General features: G+C 34.4%; 2 protein-coding genes across 2 annotated transcripts in view; one reads left to right on the top strand and one right to left on the bottom strand.

The window, feature by feature from the left end:
• LOC126001626 (protein unc-13 homolog C-like) overlaps positions 1 to 20,399 on the top strand; it is an 853,998-nt gene that overhangs the window by 369,851 nt on the left and 463,748 nt on the right. The window lies entirely within an intron of this gene.
• The window catches only part of WDR72 (WD repeat domain 72), a 205,734-nt gene continuing 195,801 nt past the window's right edge, over positions 10,467 to 20,399 (bottom strand). The window contains exons 19-20 of the mRNA XM_049769302.1: positions 16,350 to 16,454; positions 10,467 to 10,522 (exon numbers count right to left, since the gene is read on the bottom strand). Coding sequence (XP_049625259.1) covers positions 10,467 to 10,522; positions 16,350 to 16,454 — 161 coding nt within the window. The remainder of the gene's footprint in view (positions 10,523 to 16,349; positions 16,455 to 20,399) is intronic.

Here is a 20,399-nt window from a genome sequence, read left to right on the forward strand (position 1 = left end):
AGTGTTCCCTAAACCTAGAGATAGGAGTAAGTCCTGAGCTCTACTGAGTGTAACCCCAAAACATGTCAAATGTAAGTTTAACTGTGGTCAAATATTCCTAGCATAAAATTCACAAATTTCACTACAGTTAAATTTTACCATTTTATTGTTGTATTAAATGTAGTTTACATTGCTACACAATGTAAAATATATTTTATTTTGCAAAATAGCACTTAGAAAACCCTTAGAAAATCCCTCCTTCCTTTTTTTCTCCCCAACTCCTAGTAATTTCTAATATACTTTCAGTCTGTCATTTTTAAAAGATTATTTATTTAAAACATTGTGATTTACAAAGTTACTCATAGTTTAGTTTTAGACATACACTTAAGCCATTACATTCCTTCATGCAGTTATTCTAAATACCACATATACTTATCACTCTGCATTTATCTTTTATTTTTATGGCTTACTTCATTTAACATATCATCTAGTTCCACCTAAATTTCAGCAAATTGCATGACTGCATCATTCATCACAGCTATGTGGTATTCCATTTTATGTATGTTGTATATATGTACCACATATTCATGATATTGTTGGATATCAGATTGATTCCAACTCTTAGCTATGTGACTTTAACTACTGCAGACTTTTCAAAAAAGTAGAATTACACAATATTTTGACTAGCTCTAACATAAAGTCTTTAAGTTTCATCCTTATTATAGCTTGATTTAGAAACTTTTGGGGAACTTTTCTGTTTGTAGATCATACATATTAGTCCTCACAGGCTTCTCCAAACTCAGTGCACAGCTAGTTGTTCAGGGAACCATATTATGCAGGAGAAAGTAACATTGGCCTCCATATGGAATGTATATACTTTAGTCCTTTGAACTATTTATTTGACGTAAGTTGGGCTCTGAATTCTGGTATACCTTTTTTTAGATATATACACACATGTGAAGATACAATAATCCAATAATTCTGGTATACTTTTTTAGATATATACACACATGTGAAGATACAATAATCCAATTTTTCGTTTCATTTTTCATTTCATTTCAAAAATATCATTTTTCATTTGCCTTCCCTACCACATCTATGCCAGCACTGGTTATTTTTGTTTTTCTTAATGTGTGCCATTTTCTGTGGTGTGAGATGATATGATATTGCTGTTTTGATATTCATCTATTTTGATGATGTGAAATATTTGTCAAGTGCTTTTTTTTTCTTCTTTGAGAAAATTTCTGTTCATCTATTCTCATTTATGACAGGGTTGGATAATTTTTTTCTTCTTAAGCTCTACCAGTAACTTATGTATATTAGATATTAACCCCTTATCAGATGGATATTGGGTCAATAATTTCTCCCATTCTATACTTTGTATTCTGATCAATATTTCCTTTGAGGTGCAGAACTTCTTTGTTTATCTTTACTTCCACCTTTGCTCCCTCCCCACAAATGAAGAAAGGCATCTGTACTTCTATACACTAGAATACTATTCACAATATCCAGAACCTGGAAACAATCCCAAGAGTTTAAGAATAGATGAGTATATACAGAAACTATAGTAGATCTGCACGTGAGACACTATGTAGCTGCTAGGAAAAATAAATGATGTCATAAAATTTACATATACATGGATAGGTATAGAGAGTATCATGTTGAGTGAAATGAGTCAGAGGGAGAAAGGCATAAAATGAGCAACTCATCAGGATAGTTGAATAAAGCACATAGTATGGGAATAATACGCAAAGATAATAAGGAAAGTGTAGAGAAGGAACCACTATGATAATAATAGCTAAAAATGATCACTCTGGACAAGAACTGGGAAAAGAAAAAAAGTAAAGTGATATAGGTATAATATCCCTTCAGTAATGGTGGTGTAAACCAAGAGGCATAAAAGGAAAAAAAAGAAGAAATAGACAAATATGTATATATATATAAATATATATGGAGAGCATAAAAGTGTCCACAATAGAGGTAGGTAGGAGTAGGGAGGATATGGGAGGTTAATTGTGGAAATTAGTGTCAGGAAATGAAGACCGGTGAAGGGATCGGTGTTGGAACGTTGTATGACCAAAATACTCAACCATCAGCAACTTTTTAACTCTGTATCTCAGTGATTTAATAAAAAACAAATAAAAAGAAAAACAGAATAATTATTTACTATCACTATTGTGCACCGAGCTAAGAAAGCAAGCTTTAGTCTTTATGGAAACTTTCGAAGTTTGAAAACGAACCTTTGATCCTGAGAGTATTCAGTGAATATAAAAAAATCTTAAAATCTTTGATTTAGCTTATTTATTTTCTCCAATCTGAGTTTTAAAGCTTTGTTAATCATTAGAATACTATAATGATTGCTTAAAATTAATATCACAAAAAGTATGTGTAGTCATATATTATCTTTTAACATATTCAATACTAGTAAATTAATATGGTATTTAAAAGATTGGCAATATTAGTCCCAGTGGATAGATGAGAAAATTGTGGTTCAGGGTATTACACTACTTTGCTAATGAAAGACTGGTAGTAAGGAAAGTGAAAAAGCTGAGACACAATACCAGGACTCTGAACACAATATCCAATAACTGCAGCAAACTACATGGAAAAGTAATTGAAAGAAAGAAAAAGGGAGAAGCAGTAAAAACTTATTCTGAAACCCTTTTATATTTCCTGCCTTTGTCTCCTTCATAGTACTCAAAGACTTCCTCATATCCAGGGAATTGATAACTTGTGCTTGAAATTATGTCTATCTCTCCGTTTGGTATTTTGGCACGTTACTCATCCTATGTAAAAAATTTCTGAAAATCCCTTTGTAAAAGCTGCCAGTATTTGCTATACATGTTCCAGTTCTAGCAAAATGCCAGGAACTGAAGAAACACCCTACTCATTACTCTCCAATTCTAAGGCAGAGCAAACTTGCTTACCTAAAGGCGGCCTTCTGGGTTTTATTTCTAATTGTGTTTCTCCAGTCAGTGATTGAGCCCTCAGCTCCAGCCTGCATGTCCACTTTGTATTCTGCTTTCTTTCTGATGCCCTGGGCTTCTCTGCTTAGATGGAGCATCATTTATTCGATTTGCACTTCTAACTAACCTGAATGCAATCATGGTTAGTTAGGACAATCAGAGAGAATGGCTTCATCTGAAGACGAAAGGAAAAAAAATTCTCATATTTACTAAGTGTGGTTACTTAGATGCTTATAAATTTTCCAGAAAATCTTTGGTGATAGAAAAAAAAAACAACACAGAATTTTCTTCTTTTTTTTCTTTAAAAAGAGATTTCATCCAGAGAAAGTAAAGAACTAAAATCCCAGTAAATAAAGAAACAGAAACCTAATACTACCAACGTGGACGAGAGCAGAATATGACTTCTGTATTAGGGGAAATGATGAATGTTTTCACATTATGGGAATCGCTTTAGCACAAACTTAAAATAGTGTTTTAGAGATGTGTAAGGACATAGAGAAATTTGTCTCTACATTATACGTCTTTTCTCTTCCACAAAGATTTTTAGTCGGGGTGCACAATACACTTGAGCTAAGGGAATGTGAAAGAGAATTTCTAGCCTTGAGTGCTACTGCCACCTACATGACAGGAAGTCTGCAAACCAACCCAACACTACCTTTGAACCTCTCAGGACACAAATGGCTGCAGGATTCTGTCTATGAAAGCATACTTAAATATTTCAAAACTGGGTTCTATTCTGCACTACACTAGCAACAATTGGAATGGTAGGTTTTATTTTCCACAAGGTTAGAAAGGAGCCTCAGATTCTTGCAGAAATTGGACTACGTGTTTTTGCTTAAATGGACAGGATATTTTAAAAGTATAAAATATTTAATAAATTGAAATAAAGACCAAGTTCAAGAAATTTTTCTCAGCATAAAAACAATCTCAGGTGCAGGTTTACTCTGATTACTCAGGGAAAAGCATGTCTCTTTGCTAAAGATTTGGAGGTGGGGGGGAAGATAGGTTCTGAGATACAAAAGGAAAAACCAGGGTTCACAGTTGAGTGTAGCTACAAATTTTATGTTGATGCAAATGTAGATAATGCTACTGTAAGAACTCTTAATACAGAAGAAGGGCTTCAGATGGGACCTATCTTGCTACTGAAGAATTTACAATAAGTTTCTAAATGTAAAAGAAAAATCAAGGACACGCTAGTGTCCTTTTAGCTGGCATCATCAAGGTGATGGTGTTCAGTAACAAAACTGTGTGAAAACACCTTCTCCCTAGAAAATATATACAAAGTAAAAAAAATCCGATTAACAAATAATTGCAAAGGAAGTAATTGCTAAGTAAATAAATAATAGGTCTTATGAATCTGAGCCAACCAATTACTACTGCATACAGTTATTAATATTGACATTTTGTTGGCATTTGGTACATTGATTTAGGCACAATATTGTACTTAATGTAGGCTAATTAGATTTTGTGTTAAAAATTATCTATGAAGAAAAAAATCATTTAAATTAGTAGCACGTTTTAGACAGTAGGAATACCTAAAATTAATATGAGAAAAGTTCATTCTGTGAATAGAACAAGTGCAAGAGCAAAGAAGAGAGAAGGAAAGAAAGGATTTAGAGAAATGATGCCAAAAGTAAGAGTCATATATGCTCAACATTCCTCCCTGAACATCATTTAAAATTATTTCAATAGACTTCAGTTTTCATGGCATACTAAAATAATTATCTTGGGATTTATACCATTATAAATACACTCACAATGATGCAATTATCACAGTCTATTTACCTGCACTATGCTTTCTTCAGGTAAAAATAAAGTTGTTCCTGTGTCAATGAGCAAGGTTTAAGACTAGAAGGCAACAACAACAACAACAAAAAGCCCTCAGTAATCAAGATAACTTATTTTAATATAGTATTTCTCAAAATAAAAAAGTAAAGTTTTTATTTATTTTTAATAATATCATTATGCAAGCACCTTGTTTACAGACATGATTGGGTAACAGTCATATAAAGAACGCCCCACCTTCACCAATGTAGTATTCCCACCACCAATGCCCCCCAACCCCTCCTTCCCCACAGACTGTTTTTGAGAAAAAGTAAAAATTTTATAAAAGATGATATCTGAGAAGGCCAGGATGAGGTGACAGGCAGGAGTGAGGAAAGAAAAGGGAGCTGTGAAGGACCTCACAGTGTCTTGCCAGTGGAATTACTGTACATCTTGCAGGCAATCATCAAGGGCATCGCAATGGGAAAGCAGAGTTGGGAGTTAGAGGCATGCTTTTACTAGGAGACCTGTTCATTTTCAACTGGCATTTTTCTCTACGTGTCATTTGTAAAGCCCTTGTTGATAAATAACAGTATGAAACACATACAAATAAATTCACCAAAAGTTATGTCCTTGACTAACTTTTTAATTTCCAATTGTTTTGACACAGGTAATTCAGAAAGTATTTTCTAATTTTAACTATATTCATCTTAACAAAATAACACGATTTTTACAAAACTACAAACAACAGACCAGTTTGTATATGAAGCAACATTTTATGAAAAAACAGAGTATGTAGTACTATATGAAAGTTACCAAGTGGGGCCCGGAGAGATAGCACAGCAGCATTTGCCTTGCAAGCAGCCGATCCAGGACCAAAGGTGGTTGGTTCGAATCCCAGTGTCCCATATGGTTCCCGGTGCCTGCCAGGAGCTATTTCTGAGCAGACAGCCAGGAGTAACCCCTGAGCAATGCCGGGTGTGACCCAAAAACAGACAAACAAAAAAAAAAACAAAAGTTACCAAGTATGTAAAATTCATGCAATATAAATTTTTAAGCTTATATCAATGTATCCATTTTGTAAAAAAGGATTTTAAAATCTGTTGAAATTTATGTATTGTGAACCTTCATCTTAGACACATAGAAACAAGGTTGTTTTTAAAAATTAATTATTATATTTTGTCTTCTAAGGATTGAAGAGAAACTATATTTTCTAATACATTCATCCAAATAATTGTAAAAGAATTTAAATATAGAACATTGTAAAAAATGTACAAAGACCACCATGTGGGAGAAACTATTCACCCAATACCCATCAGATAAGGGGCTAATCTCCAAAAATATACAATGCACTGACAGAACTTTTCAAGAAAAAACATCTAAGCCATCAAAAAATGGGGAGAAGAAATGAACAAACACTTTGATAAAAAAGAAATACAAATGGCCAAAAGGCACATGAAAAAATGCTCCTCATCACTGATCATCAGGGAGATGCAAATCAAAACAATGATGAGATACCATCTCACACCACAGAGACTGGAACATATCACAAAGAATGAGAACAAGCAGTGTTGGCAGGGATATGGAGAGAAAGGAACTCTTATCCACTGCTGGTGGGAATGCCGTCTAGTTCAACCTCTATGGAAAGCGATATGGAGATTCCTCCAAAAACTAGAAATTGAGCTCCCATACAGTCCAGCTATACCACTCCTAGGAATATACCCTAGGAACACAAACATACAATACAAAAACCCCTTCCTCACACCTATGTTTATTGCAGCACTATTCACAATAGCCAGGCTCTGGAAACAACCAAGATGCCCTTCACCAGACAAATGGCTAAAGAAACCGTGGTACATACACACAATGGAATATTATGCAGTCATCAGGAGAGATGAAGTCATGAAATTTTCCTATACATGGATGCACATGGAGTCTATTATGCTGAGTGAAATAAGTCAGAGGGAGAGAGAGAAATGCAGAATAGTCTCACTCATCTATGGGTTTTAAGAAAAATAAAAGACATCTTTGCAACAATCCTCAGAGACAATGAGGGGAGGGCTGAAACTTCCAGCTCAATTCATGAAGCTCACCACAAAGAGTGGTGAGTGCAGTTATAGAAATAACTACACTGAGAACTACCATAATCATGTGAATGAATGAGGGAACTGGAAAGCCTGTCTAGAGTACAGGTGGGGGTGGGGTGGGATGGAGGGAGATTTGGGACATTGGTGGTTGGAATGTTGCACTGATGAAGGGGGGGGTGTTCTTTACATGATTCAAACCTAATCACAATCATATTTGTAATCAAGATGTTTAAATAAATAAAAAATATACTAAAAAATCTACAAAGAAAACAAAATTTTCTCAAATGGTATTACTATTTGAGTGTTAATGTGTACCAAAATACTTTCTGATCAGTTTTGAATATTGTCATATTCTAAATAGCCATAATTGCATTAATTTTTTAAAGGCAACAAATGTTCCCAGTGTGAGACTACAGGTGTGCTTATAAAGCATACTTTTGTCTTATATTTGAAGTGGCTTTCATGTACAGATTGCCTTCTGTACACCATTGTGTGGAACTCCCTAGGATGAACATTCTAAAACATTTGTATGGACACTTTGAGCAGCATAGTAAAGCATTGCTGCTGCTATTTCTGCCTGGGCACATAGAAGTAATGCCTCTTCTCTGTAACCCCTAGTTTCATTCCTTGACAATATAGTGTATGTGTAATTCTACAATGAGTGAAAGAATTTTGGCTGGAAAATCTTTGGAGGAGATATATTGTCACAAATATCACCAAGAATATTACCAACAAAGAACACACAAGATATTTTACAGTAAAATATGTATTGTAATGACAAGGAAAACTAAATACAAATATGGTTGTTCCCTCATACAATCACTTCACTTGCTACCTAGGGCTCAATGTACAAAACCTAATCAAGACAAACACCTAATAAGAAGCAGTGAACCTGAGTTCATAACTGTGCACCCAAGTAGTCATCAGGGTTTCCACATGGTTCACTCATGTGGCAATTTACTATATCTTACTATCTTAAGTTCTTCATGCACAGAAATTATTGAAATTCACATATAAGTCAAATGAGTTAAAGATGTCATTTTGTTTTGTCTTATGGGGCCACATCCAGCTGTGTTCAGGGGTTACTTCTGGCTCTGTGCTCAGAAATTGCTCCTGGCAGGCTAGGGGGACCATATGGGATGCCAGCGATTGAACCCGCGTCTGTCCTGAGTCAGCCGCGTGCAAGGCAAACACCCTACCACTGTGCTACCACTCCATTCCCTAAAGATGTCATCTTAAAATGCTACACCATAGTATTAAATCTATAGTATTAAAATTTATATCATAAATTTACATTCACAGAACATTATTGATCAAATGCTCTCATTCTTAGGAATCAAAAGTTTTAAGTTAATAGTATGAATATCCAGAATGCTAACTGATGAAAAAAAATTTATTAGTAATTTAATCAATATATTTAAACATACAACTGCAAAGTAATATACCAATAACAATGTCTTTAAAAACTACCCAAATTCTAACTATCAGGGTTATGCCAATTATATTTAATTTGTTAAACTAGTGACATCATAATTTATCAGAGATTCAGTATTTTTTCAGATAAAATGCTATGGGAATAAATTAAACTTATTTTTATTCTTCTTTGAAAGTGGAAAATAATAAATAAAACATAATCCAAAGACAAATAAAGTAATTTTTGGTAAATATTAAATTTGAGCACCAAAATATTGAGCATTAAAACTGCCCTATTTGAAAGAAAATGTTATTTTATATTGACATCAATAAAATTTTGAGGACTCCCTTGGAGCCATTCCAGCATCGGCACTCTATTTACTTTTCTTCCTTTCTTTTTTTTTTTTTTTTTTTTTTTTTTTGGTTTTTGGGCCACACCCGGCGATGCTTAGGGGTTACTCCTGGCTGTCTGCTCAGAAATAGCTCCTGGCAGGCACGGGGGACCATATGGGACACCGGGATTCGAACCAACCACCTTTGGTTCTGGATCGGCTGCTTGCAAGGCAAACACCGCTGTGCTATCTCTCCGGGCCCTTTTCTTCCTTTCTTTTGAAACTTTTTGCAAGTACATTTTGACCATTCAAAAGATGGTCAAACATGAATATTGATTTAAATAATCATGTTATTTAAAACAATGATACTATACTTATTTCTAAGGTACAACTCAAAGGTAATTGTAAGCAATGACATCATATTTTAGGGAAGAAAAAGAATTCATACATGTTTTCCGTGAAGTCAAATAATTGTATTTATATTCTATTATAATCATTTAAGTGAAATATTAATTCTAGCTTTTTAAGTACTGGGACTAAACTAATTATATATTTATATTATCTGATCTTTCGCATCCCCTGATGTTTGCTTCCTTATGCTGTTGCTTTAAAAGAGTCATTTGTTGAATTACAGTAACCAAAACTTCTCTATAAAATATAAAAATAGGTCATATCTTTAATATTTTTTCTGATTTTTGGATTTGACAATATGATATATATACATATATATCACAGCAAACCAATCATATCAATAAAGTAGGTGATCAATTCATGTTTGTTTCTCTTTATGTTACTCTGAATATTTTAATTTAAGAATTCTTGCTAGTTGGGGCCACATAAATAGTATAGCAATCCCCAACATATCATATCTGAAACATATCCTGAAATATCACCAGGAGTGATTCTTCTTCTTTTTTTGTGGGGGGGGGCACAACCGGTGATGCTCAGGGGTTACTCTTGGCTATGCACTCAGATATCTCCCCTGGCTTGGGGGACCATATGGGAAGCTGTAGGATCGAACCGAGTTACATCCTAGGTTAGTGAGTGCAAAGCAAACATCCTACTGCATCCTATTGCTTGCACCACCGCTCTGGCCTCACCAGGATTAATTCTTAAATTATTCCCATGAGCTACCAAATATGTTCCCCTTACCCAAAGGAGTCCTGCTAGTCAAAATTCTTTCTAGGAAAACAGATGTAAAACTTTATACTTTATTCCTACTAGTTGTTTCTCTAGTCCTAGTTTACATCTACAGCCAACAAGATCAATCTTTAAAGACATTAGACTCTGTTTCATTAAAGTCTAAATTAACACAACCACGGAGATTGGTCCTTGGTATATTGGATATCATTTATTTGGGCTAATAACTATTTGGAATGAGCTATTAGTTGACAACATTTCATGCTTATGTTTAAGGATTAATTTATTTCATGGTGACTTCTTGGATTTAAGTCATCTACTGAAACAATGTTCTAATGTTAACAGATCAATCAAATTTGATAAACTTTCAGGTTAAAAGACAATGAACCAATATTAAGCTAAAAACATTTTGTTACATACTTTAAAAGCAATGTAATTTTAATGTTAGTTCTTGTATATAATTTAGTAACACAAAGAGGGGGACGGGAACTAAAAGAGCATTAAGTTTCTTTCTTAGGCTTGGCTTTCTTTTATGAGACATTCAAAGTAAGAACTAGCAAATAAGATAGATTTAGACAATAATTTTCTAAAAGTAGATATTTCTGTATATTTATGTTAAGTAGTTATACATTAATTATACTGTAGCTAAAATAATAGCAAATCCATTACAATCTAGGAACACAGTCAATAACAACACAGCTTATAAACATAGCTTATAATTTACAACTGGCATGTTTGTGGCTTCTTAATTTGTCCAAATCAGATTTCTGTAGATGAGATTTCATTCAGCACACTTTACAGAAGCACACCTTTGCTATCCATGAGTGATGTCTTGACTCACCTAAAAATACAACAATATCTTTGGTTATATGGGGAAATATAGAAAGAAAGCCGGAAGGGACTGAGAAAGAGAAAGATATGCAAGGAGCAGATTAACTATAATTTCTATATTTCCTCTTTATCTATAAAATATAGTAAAATAATCTATTTTAAAGAGTTTTAAAGTATTTACTTATGAAACATTATGTTTGGTGATAGTAGATGCAAATGAGGATATGTTTATTATTGTTTTAGTAAAACACCATGGTTATAAGGTTGTTCATACTACAGGAATTTTTACACAGATGAACTTGCTCATGATTAAATTATAGTCATACAGTATGCAATAACCTTCACCAATGCACATTTTCCACCACCAATGTCAACATTTCCCTCTCACCCTCTTTAATGTCCTCTTTCCTCCCACTCATCCTCCCACACCTGCTTCTGAGGCAGACATCTCTCTCTCTCTCCTTTGTTGATACACTACAATTAATGGAAGGGTATAATGCATGTCCCTTTCATAGGAGACCCTTCTCAAACTGCATTATGCAATTGTTAGGAAAAATAAAGTCATGAAATTTGTTTATACATGGATGGACATGGGGATTATTATGCTATGTGAAATGAGCCAGAAAGAGAGGGATAAATATAGGATAATCTTACTCATCTTTGGAGATATAAAGAAAAGAAAAGACAGTTATGGGGGTGATATTCAGAGACAACAGAGATGAGAATTAGGAGGACCAGTACATGGTAGGAAGCTTGCAACAAATAGCGGATAGTAAAATATTCTTATCTACTAAATGAAGCCCACATATTTTGTTGAACATTATTAGCCTGATTGTCTTTTATCAGTACAAATTAAAGTTTTAAATGCAACAAATTTGGTTTAAAATTAGTAGTTCCTTAAGTTTTAAGTCATCTGAACTTCTAGAAAAATCAGAAATGACAGTTTTAGGGTCAGATGTTATAAACACTAGAAAAAATATGGATTGGGTTTTAGAATGCAAGTAATTTATGTTCCAGTTGTGGGGATGCTTTTCATCATATGTGACTTGATTTCAAATATCAAGCTTCTTGTAGCTGTGTCTTAGTTAACTGTTTCTACATTCTTCCTATAAATAATGTGGCCATATATAGTAACCAACCACTCTGACTGTTAAAATTAAAGGAACAGATTATTTGGTTTAGTTTATCCACTACTTAATATCATATATCACAAAAAAATTAGTGTAGAATTTTTGTGTCCTAAAAGTGGATGCAAAAACGTCACTTTGTAAATTTAGAAAAACATTGATATTATCCATAGCAGAATTAAAAAAAATAAATGTGTGTATATATAAATATATATGTCTTTCCTAATGAAATTGCTCTTCTAGAAATTTTTTTGCACTAACCATCAGCAGTGTTCTCCATGGCATGACTGATGAGCTACTTACACATTCCCCATTTTTCCTGCTTCATGCATCATCATCAGCCATCGCTAACACTACAGTCCTGAATCTGTCCTACTTTCTGTTACCTGATATTTGCTGGTGATTCATGAGCCAGCACAGTAAAAGAAAAGAAAAAAAAAAAGATCTACCTTGGCTTTTCACAATGCAGTATTCCCTAGAAACTGAGAAATCTAGGATTGTTCATCAGATTTATGCAAATGCAGTATTGATTGACAATGATGTATATAGATCTACACACATAACATGCTCTATAAAAACCACTAAAATGTTCTATTAATGGCAGAATGCATATGATTATAAACTACTTCAGAATGACATGAAAATTATCTGAATGCTCTTTTTTTAGTATTTCCAAATGTGCTATTGTCACTATTTTCAGCTGAAGCTATATTCAAGGGCTCTGTTCTTACCATCATACAAAGTAAAATTCTTAATTTTCTGGGTCAGATAATGTGATTAACAGTCTATGGTTTCTCACTAACAGACAAGAATCATGAATGTCACATTATGTTTTTTAATCCCATGAGGGTAAAGATATACAATTTTTATTATATGTTGGAGAATGGGGCTTGAGCTTTAATCTTTGTGTGAGAAGTACCTAAGAGGTCAAATAGCAAAAGTTGAACCTTTACTATTTTTGTGATACCTTCATTCAAATTCAGAAGATAACAAATCAATGAAAGTAAACATAATGAATCCAAACGCTGAAGAAATAAATAAATAAATCTACCAGTTTACAGTGGTGTCTTCATGCATCTATTATGAAACATCAAAGACATTCCCACAGGTTTCTAGAACATTGACATGCATGTTAAGACGCAATAAACCAGAGAGGTTAAGCCAGTAGCCTCAATCTGGGATTCACCTGTACTTCAAAACTCCTTGCAAATAAATTATTTCAAAGAAAAGGCAAGTGGAGAGACCTTCACTGATAAGACAAGACCTCTACATCAGGGTCAAAGAGACAAGAATGCTCAGGTCTGAAGTTGCTTTACCAACCATAATGGACTAAAGGCATCTGGATATACAGATCAAAACAATAAAGAGATCACGATCACATGATGAATAAAGTAGTGTGCCCTAGAGGCCCCCGCCAGGTATCTATCGGTATTGTGACTTAGAAGCACACCTTAGCTGACTTAGAAATGAATTGTCCTTGTTAATTCAGGGCATGAAGTACAGGATGTCAAAGTAAAAAAATAATCTACACGCTGAATTCAACCTCTGTATTCAAAGATGATCAATTCACAATGTCGATTGTATTCCTTCATATCAGGCTAAAACCTTGACCTTAAAAAAACAACAGTTGATCACTTTCAGCTTAACTTTCAAAGAAGATATTTTAGCTATTCTATGCTTTACTGTCCCTTGAATTCCATGTCTATGCAAATGCATGGTCTTAAGAATAGAAAACCAAAAGAGAGGAAGAAAGTGATGCTTAGAGGACATGCAAAGAAAATACTTTATATGCAAATAACAATAGATGAGGCAATATTTTGAAATCTGCTTGGTTGGGAAATAATATTTTATCCTCACTGTCCATATGCTGTTTAAATAAACAGAACTATTTATTAAAAATGATAATAAATATGTAATTCATTTGAGCTGTATTAAAAAAAAACATAAAAAGTCAATATCCATTCAAGCCAGAAAATTGAGTACAGCCAACTTTATAAAAGGGGGGTTCTTTATGTATATAAAAATATTACAAGATATTTTAAATTCAGACAATATTCTAGATGAATATGGTAGAATGATATATTCAGATTTAAACACTCTTTTCCAGGAAAGCAGTAAAGATAGTATAGAACATTGCAGGTACAAGTTTAGTCATGAAAATATCTCTTTGGTCTAGAGAAATTTTCCCAAAGTTTGCCATTGATAAAACTCAAAGTTTTATTTTAACTTCTAACAAAGGCAAATAGCATTACTTATCTAAAAGGCATAACTAAGGTAATTGTAAGGCACCAAAATAATATTTACAGTTTCGAAGCCCATCCATTGGGATGGCTCAACACTTCAAAATTAGTTTGGGGACACAGGAAAGTGGACATTTCACAGCTAAACGTGTCTCGGTGCCATCCATTACACGTGTCTTTCTTTGTGTTATGGTTTATACATTTTAACTTGCAAATGCTTATACTTCAAGGAAATATACTCTCATCAAGATATTTCTTCCTAAACAAGCACCCTGTCAGAAGTGTCTTAATTTCTTATCACAGAATTTTATCCACACAAGAAGCAATAAATAATTCATGCCACTGCCTCTTTGTTGTGTGTCCCTGAACTGCACAGAGCTGGAAGGCTGACAGCTGTGTCAGGACAAGCACCAAAGATCTGACATGACAAGTGAGTAACAAGTTTCTTTCAGTTCATCGTGAAAGAAGACAATGACCCGAAGTGCAAAAAGAAATCCTGAAACAAAATAAAACTGCTTCTTTCTTTTTACCTAAGTGTTTGCTATGAGCTTATTTCCAACCCACAAGCCCTGGTCATTTTATAGGCCTGCCCAGCCCCCTTTATTCCTCACACTCGCTTGGCCATTTACGCCTGGCCACGGATCAATATGAGCAATTCTTGGAGAAATACGATGTCTCCATGACAACCAAGCCACAAATTCTCAGTGGAAGGCAGTGAGACCAGTAGTGAACTCTCCAGAGGTTTCTAGGCCTATAAGGCTAGATGTCTTAAAATGCAGGAATGGACAGAGGAAAAAGCCAGAGTAATTCATTCTTTATTACTAGTTTAATGATGTCCAATGTATAAAACAGTACTCACTTTTTGACATGAAATTCTTGATCAGTACCTATACTTCCTAATTAATCTTAAATTTTGGATAGACCATTTTGATAGGAAACAGATAGTATTAAATTTGAACTCGCTACGATTGCATTCACATAGAGCAGAATCAAATTTATTCTACTTTTGAAATGGCATACGGCTTACCATTTCTTGCTAAATATAATAAACACTCAGGTAAAAACTTGCCTCTAAATTTATCTGCCTTACAAGCTAAGTGGCTATTAGAAACTGTTTATTGAATCAGTTTAAAAAAAATCTTTGTCAAATTAGGCAATTTTTATCAAAGTAAAGATAATTTTAAACTAAATTTTAATGGAAACTCAATGAGATTATTAATCTCTCCCTTTACCAATGGATCAAATTCACATTTGTTCTTTAGATATTATTGATAGGCAATGGAACTAATAGTGGTGAGCAATATTTCTCTCATTGCCAAAGATGCCCTTTCTCCATTCTTTGGGATGCAAAAGTAGATGTGTGCCTGGGAAAAAAACAAGCAGCCCCACTTCATCTTTCAAGGCATCTTGGTGTAGTGAAAGGGACTGAAATACAACGCCATCACCACTGGCTCTATTGGGGTTCTGAGATGACTTAGGGGACCTGACATAGATTGCAGACTGCACCTTTCACTGAAAATTAAATCTCAGTCGCTCTCCTCAGGGAAGGATCAGGGGACTGTTTGCAGCTGCCCCTGTCAGTGAAGACTACAAGATTTGGAAATCTCTTAACTAAGCTGACAGGCCACAGAAAAGATGAATCAAAAATCTGATATATGGAGCAGCACACAAAGATGCAAGAGGGTAGAGGGTACACAGTGGCCTGAAAATGGAAAAGAAAAACACTCAGTGTGAAGAGATAGTTAACTCTTTGATTCATGGTGAGGGAGTCGCTCCTAGCATCTTTTGACTTATCCAGAAATTTCCATTCAACTTTCACAAAATTTTTCCATTTTAACTTGCTGGTTTCAAAAACTAGACTGTTTCCAAACAAAACTAAAAGAAAATAAAAAAAAATCTATGCTGATGTGTTTCTGGCTGATCCCCTTAAGTATATTTCAGTATATTATTTCTAGGAAGAAAACAGATAAACATAACAGATTTACATTAATTCAATAAAGTAGAGAGAGTATTTTCTTTGTTTTACTTTGTTGTAAATAGTTGAAAAGGACCACTAGAAGAAGACTCTTGGGCTTACAAATTTAAGTGAAATATAAGGATGACAATTTGTTTCCTCTCCAGTTCTCCACTTGTATTATTTGAAATATTTCAAAGATTGCCATTTCTCCAATTTCCAATCTCTGCCTCGGTTAACTAGGGTAGCCTAAAATTAATGATAATGAACTAATATAATAGTGCCAGCTTTCCTTCTCAGTCATAAAGCCTTTGTACTTCCTCTAACTGAATTCTTGATGAAAGAGGAAAAGATAACAGCTCCACACCGTGACCCCTGGAGGTGTCCATTAATTTGACAGTGCAGCTGCTAAGAGAAAACTGCATTACAATGTCGTCTCCCCAACCCCCTTCCAAGGACCCCAAAGCTGTGTCAAATTTATCATTTAATACTTGACTATTTTCAAATGGCTTTCACCTGGAGTCCTGGACTCTTCCAAGACACATCTGTCAGGCATGTCCTCGGTGTCTTGAAAGTTTGCTGAGTTTAAGTTGCTGTCATGCTTCACCGGACTGACTGGAGCTATGAAAGAGTCAGAGAAAGGAGAGAGAGAACACAATGATGAAAAAGTAGTAATAAACAGCATTAAAATATTTCCTTTCCTTTCCACAGATACCTGCAGGGACATCTATGTAAACACAAATAATAAATTGTAATAAAATGTGTCCGCTAAGTATATATTGGCAGACATGTAATTAGTTGAAAAATCTATAAATGAGACTTTATCTTAGAAGAAAAATAAGTTCATGGCATCAGCTTAAAAGCTACCAAGTAACAAAGTGATCCCTTCAAAATAGAAATCGTATTTTTAATGCATAAATCTAAAACAATATAGTCAATTAATGGCAACAGGACACAGACAGAATATCATGCTAGTCAATTAGAAAGACAAGCTAGAAGCTGGTGCAATGGTTCCTCCCCGGTTGCACAAATTACAGCTGATAAATGCTTCATGTGCATTTGGTTCCTCTTCATTCAGTTAAATCTAAAGTATCAAATGCCAACAAATTATCTTTAATACAGGCCAGAAAAATAAACATTAATTTACCCAATAATACAGCACACACACAATAACAAGTGGGGTTTAGGGTGGTAAATCTAAGGACAAATTGTCATAGATAATATTTTATGAGTGGGAACTGTGAACAGAAACAGAAGCAAGCAAAGGATTCTAAAATTTCCCATAAGCATATTACACCATTATTTCTAGTTCTACTACAGATAGAGACTAAGTCTTCATATTCTCTCATAAGTTAAAATACGTGATCCTCAATGGTGCAAAAATAACATTTTCAGATGACATTGTTTCACAGAAACATTCATCAGGAAAAGAGATTACATTTTCATTAGGCAAGTGGATAGATAACAAGACAATGCGAATTCTCAAAAACATAAATTATGTCATGCAAATTAAATACCTATACTGGAATCTTTTCTCAGAGAGATGGGCTGCCTCTAGCACACCGATCTTCTTCTTGGGTTTAGACTACACATAAATGATACAATCTATGTCTTGAAAGCAGTAAAGGAATAAACATAAAATAATATGGTTGTTGGCATGGAAATGCAGAACTGATTGTGGTTAGTAAACCTCCATTAAAAGATGGAGCAGCAAATGCAAAGGCCAGAGCCTGTGCTACTTTCCACATGAAGTGAGTGACAAAGAGAAATCTGCCTCTACAGTCAAAGGTCTGCCACCTTCCACCTTATATGTCTTGCTTGCATAATATGGGCCTCATAGAGAGGGGCGGGCTTGTATATGCATACTTTATAAGAGGCTAACCACTTAATTCTATTCTCTATGTTCCCTTAAGTCTTGCCAACCCTCTCAGGACAGAGACACCACTCTGTCCTGTGGATGTATGAACATAGTTTAAATTTAGTACTTTAAAACCTTCTCACCATCAGATAAGGGGCTAATATCCAAAATATACAAGGCACTGACAGAACTTTACAAGAAAAAAATATCTAATCCCATCAAAAAATGGAGAGAAGAAACGGGCAGACACTTTGATAAAGAAGAAATACAAATGGCCAAAAGGCACATGAAAAAATGCTCTACATCACTAATCATCAGGGAGATGCAAATCAAAACAACTATGAGGTACCACCTCACACCAGAGACTGGCACACATCACAAAGAATGAGAACAAGCAGTGTTGGCAGGGATGCAGTGAGACAGGAATTCCTATCTACTGCTGGTGGGAATGCTGACTAATTCAACCTTTCTGGAGAGCGATATGGAGATTCCTCTAAAAACTGGAAATTGAGCTCCCATATGATCTAGCTATACCACTCCTAGGAATATACCCTAGGAACAAAAAATACAATACAAAAACCCCTTCCTTACACCTATATTTATTGCAGCACTATTTACCACACAGCAAGACTCTGGAAACAACCAAGATGCCCTTCAACAGATGAATGGCTAAAGAAACTGTGGTACATATACACAATGGAATGTTATGCAGCCGTCAGGAGAGATGAAGTCATGAAATTTTCCTATACATGGATGTACATGGAATCAATTATGCTGAGTGAAATAAGTGAGAGAGAAAGAGAAAGATGGAGAACAGTCTCACTCATCTATGGGTTTTAAGAAAAATGAAAGACATTTCTCAACAATTTTCAGAGACAAAAGAGAGGAGGGCTTGACATTACAGCCGACCTCATGAATCTCACCACAAAGAGTGATGAGTTTAGTTAGAGAAATAATCACATTGTGAACTATCCTAACAATGAGAATATATGAGGGAAGTAGAAAGCCTGTCTAGAGTACAGGTAGGGGCTGGGAGGGGAGGAGGGATATTTAGTCATTGGTGATGGGAATGTTGCAATAGTGATGGGGGGGGGTGTCATCTGATATGACTGAAACCCAACCACAATTATGTTTGTAACCAAGGTGTTTAAATAAAAAATATTAAAAAATAATAAAATAAAATAAAATTGGAAAAAAAAAAACTTCTCTCCAGGAGCTGAAAAGCATAAAGAGATGAAAATGTAGCACACTTTGATTTGAAATAAATAGATCTACTATTTATTTTGCATTTGAATTTTCTGTGAAGAAAAATGGTAGTAACTACCATGTCTATTTCATTCATGGGTGTTTTCTGGGTATCTGACTGTGCTTGGGTAATAAAAAAATTAGTTTTAAAAACAGTTTGTAGAATGAGCATAGAAAGTGATTGAAGCAGTGAATGTCATGTGAGACATACTTGTATAGTCAAATGCCTTACTACTGTATGTGACCTTCTGATCCAAGTAAAAATGAGGTTGAAATTACTCTTTGCTAGATATGTACAATATTTTGTTTAGATACATTCAGATGAAAGATTCAAACTTCAGAATGGTGGTATGGTTTGGAGGGAAAAGTATGAATGGCCTACATAGTTAGTAATGTAGCTTACTTTTATTCAGTTTTCCTCACTTTCGGTCATACTTATAAAGTACATTTTGTTTGTTTGGTTTTTTTGGGGGGGGTTACTGTTGGTTCTGCACACAGAAATCACCCCTGGCTTTGGGGGACCATATGGGATGCTGGGGATCGAATGGAGATCCTTCCTAGGTCAGCTGCATTCAAGGTAAACTCCCTACCACTGTGCTATCACTCTGGCCCCTAAAGTACTATTTTTTCATCAATAGTTTTCATGGAGTGTTTAAATGGGAGAATTAAAAACATCAAAATTGGAAATTACTATTTTATATTGGTCAAAATTTCTTATTTTTTCATGTTTTACTTTTATATGGCCCTACAAATTAGCTTTACAAAATGTTTATATCAATTTTATAGTTGGGAATTAATTGATATAGCTAAATCTTAGTAATAGCCAATAATACATTAATCCATATTTATGCAAATGCACATACCATTTATAAATAAATAAATATTTTTATCTCATCAATGTTCTGTCATATATTTTTCATACATTATTAACTTTCATATATTCATTTAGTTTTTCATTGCTTCAACAAAAATCTTTTTCAGTTATTCAACAAAATTCTTTTTTTTTTGTTTGTTTTTTGGGCCACACCCACTTGATGCTCAGGGGTTACTCCTTGCTAAGCGCTCAGAAATTGCCCCTGGCTTGGGGGGACCATATGGGACTCCGGGGAATCAAACCTCGATCTTTCCTTGGATAGCGCTTGCAAGGCAGACACCTTACCTCTAGCGTCACCTCACCAGCCTCTTCAACAAAATTCTATTCTAGTCATAGTGGCCTCATGGCATTAGAACAACAAAATGAATAACTTAAAATATTTGAGTTGATGAAGTACTCTCATGTTTAAGGAATATCTCAAATCTCTCAAGGAAGTGAGATCAGAATTTAGCAAATATTTGTTTATCAATATTTATCAAATGTTTGTCTCTTAATAGTTTTGATTAATGTGGTTTGTATAAGAGTAGGGGAATCAAAACTTATTTTCAGATAATTGCTTAAATATAGTTTCACTTCCAAATGTGAAGTG

This window comes from Suncus etruscus, chromosome 2 (genome assembly GCF_024139225.1).
Source record: "Suncus etruscus isolate mSunEtr1 chromosome 2, mSunEtr1.pri.cur, whole genome shotgun sequence".
Lineage (NCBI taxonomy): Eukaryota > Metazoa > Chordata > Mammalia > Eulipotyphla > Soricidae > Suncus > Suncus etruscus.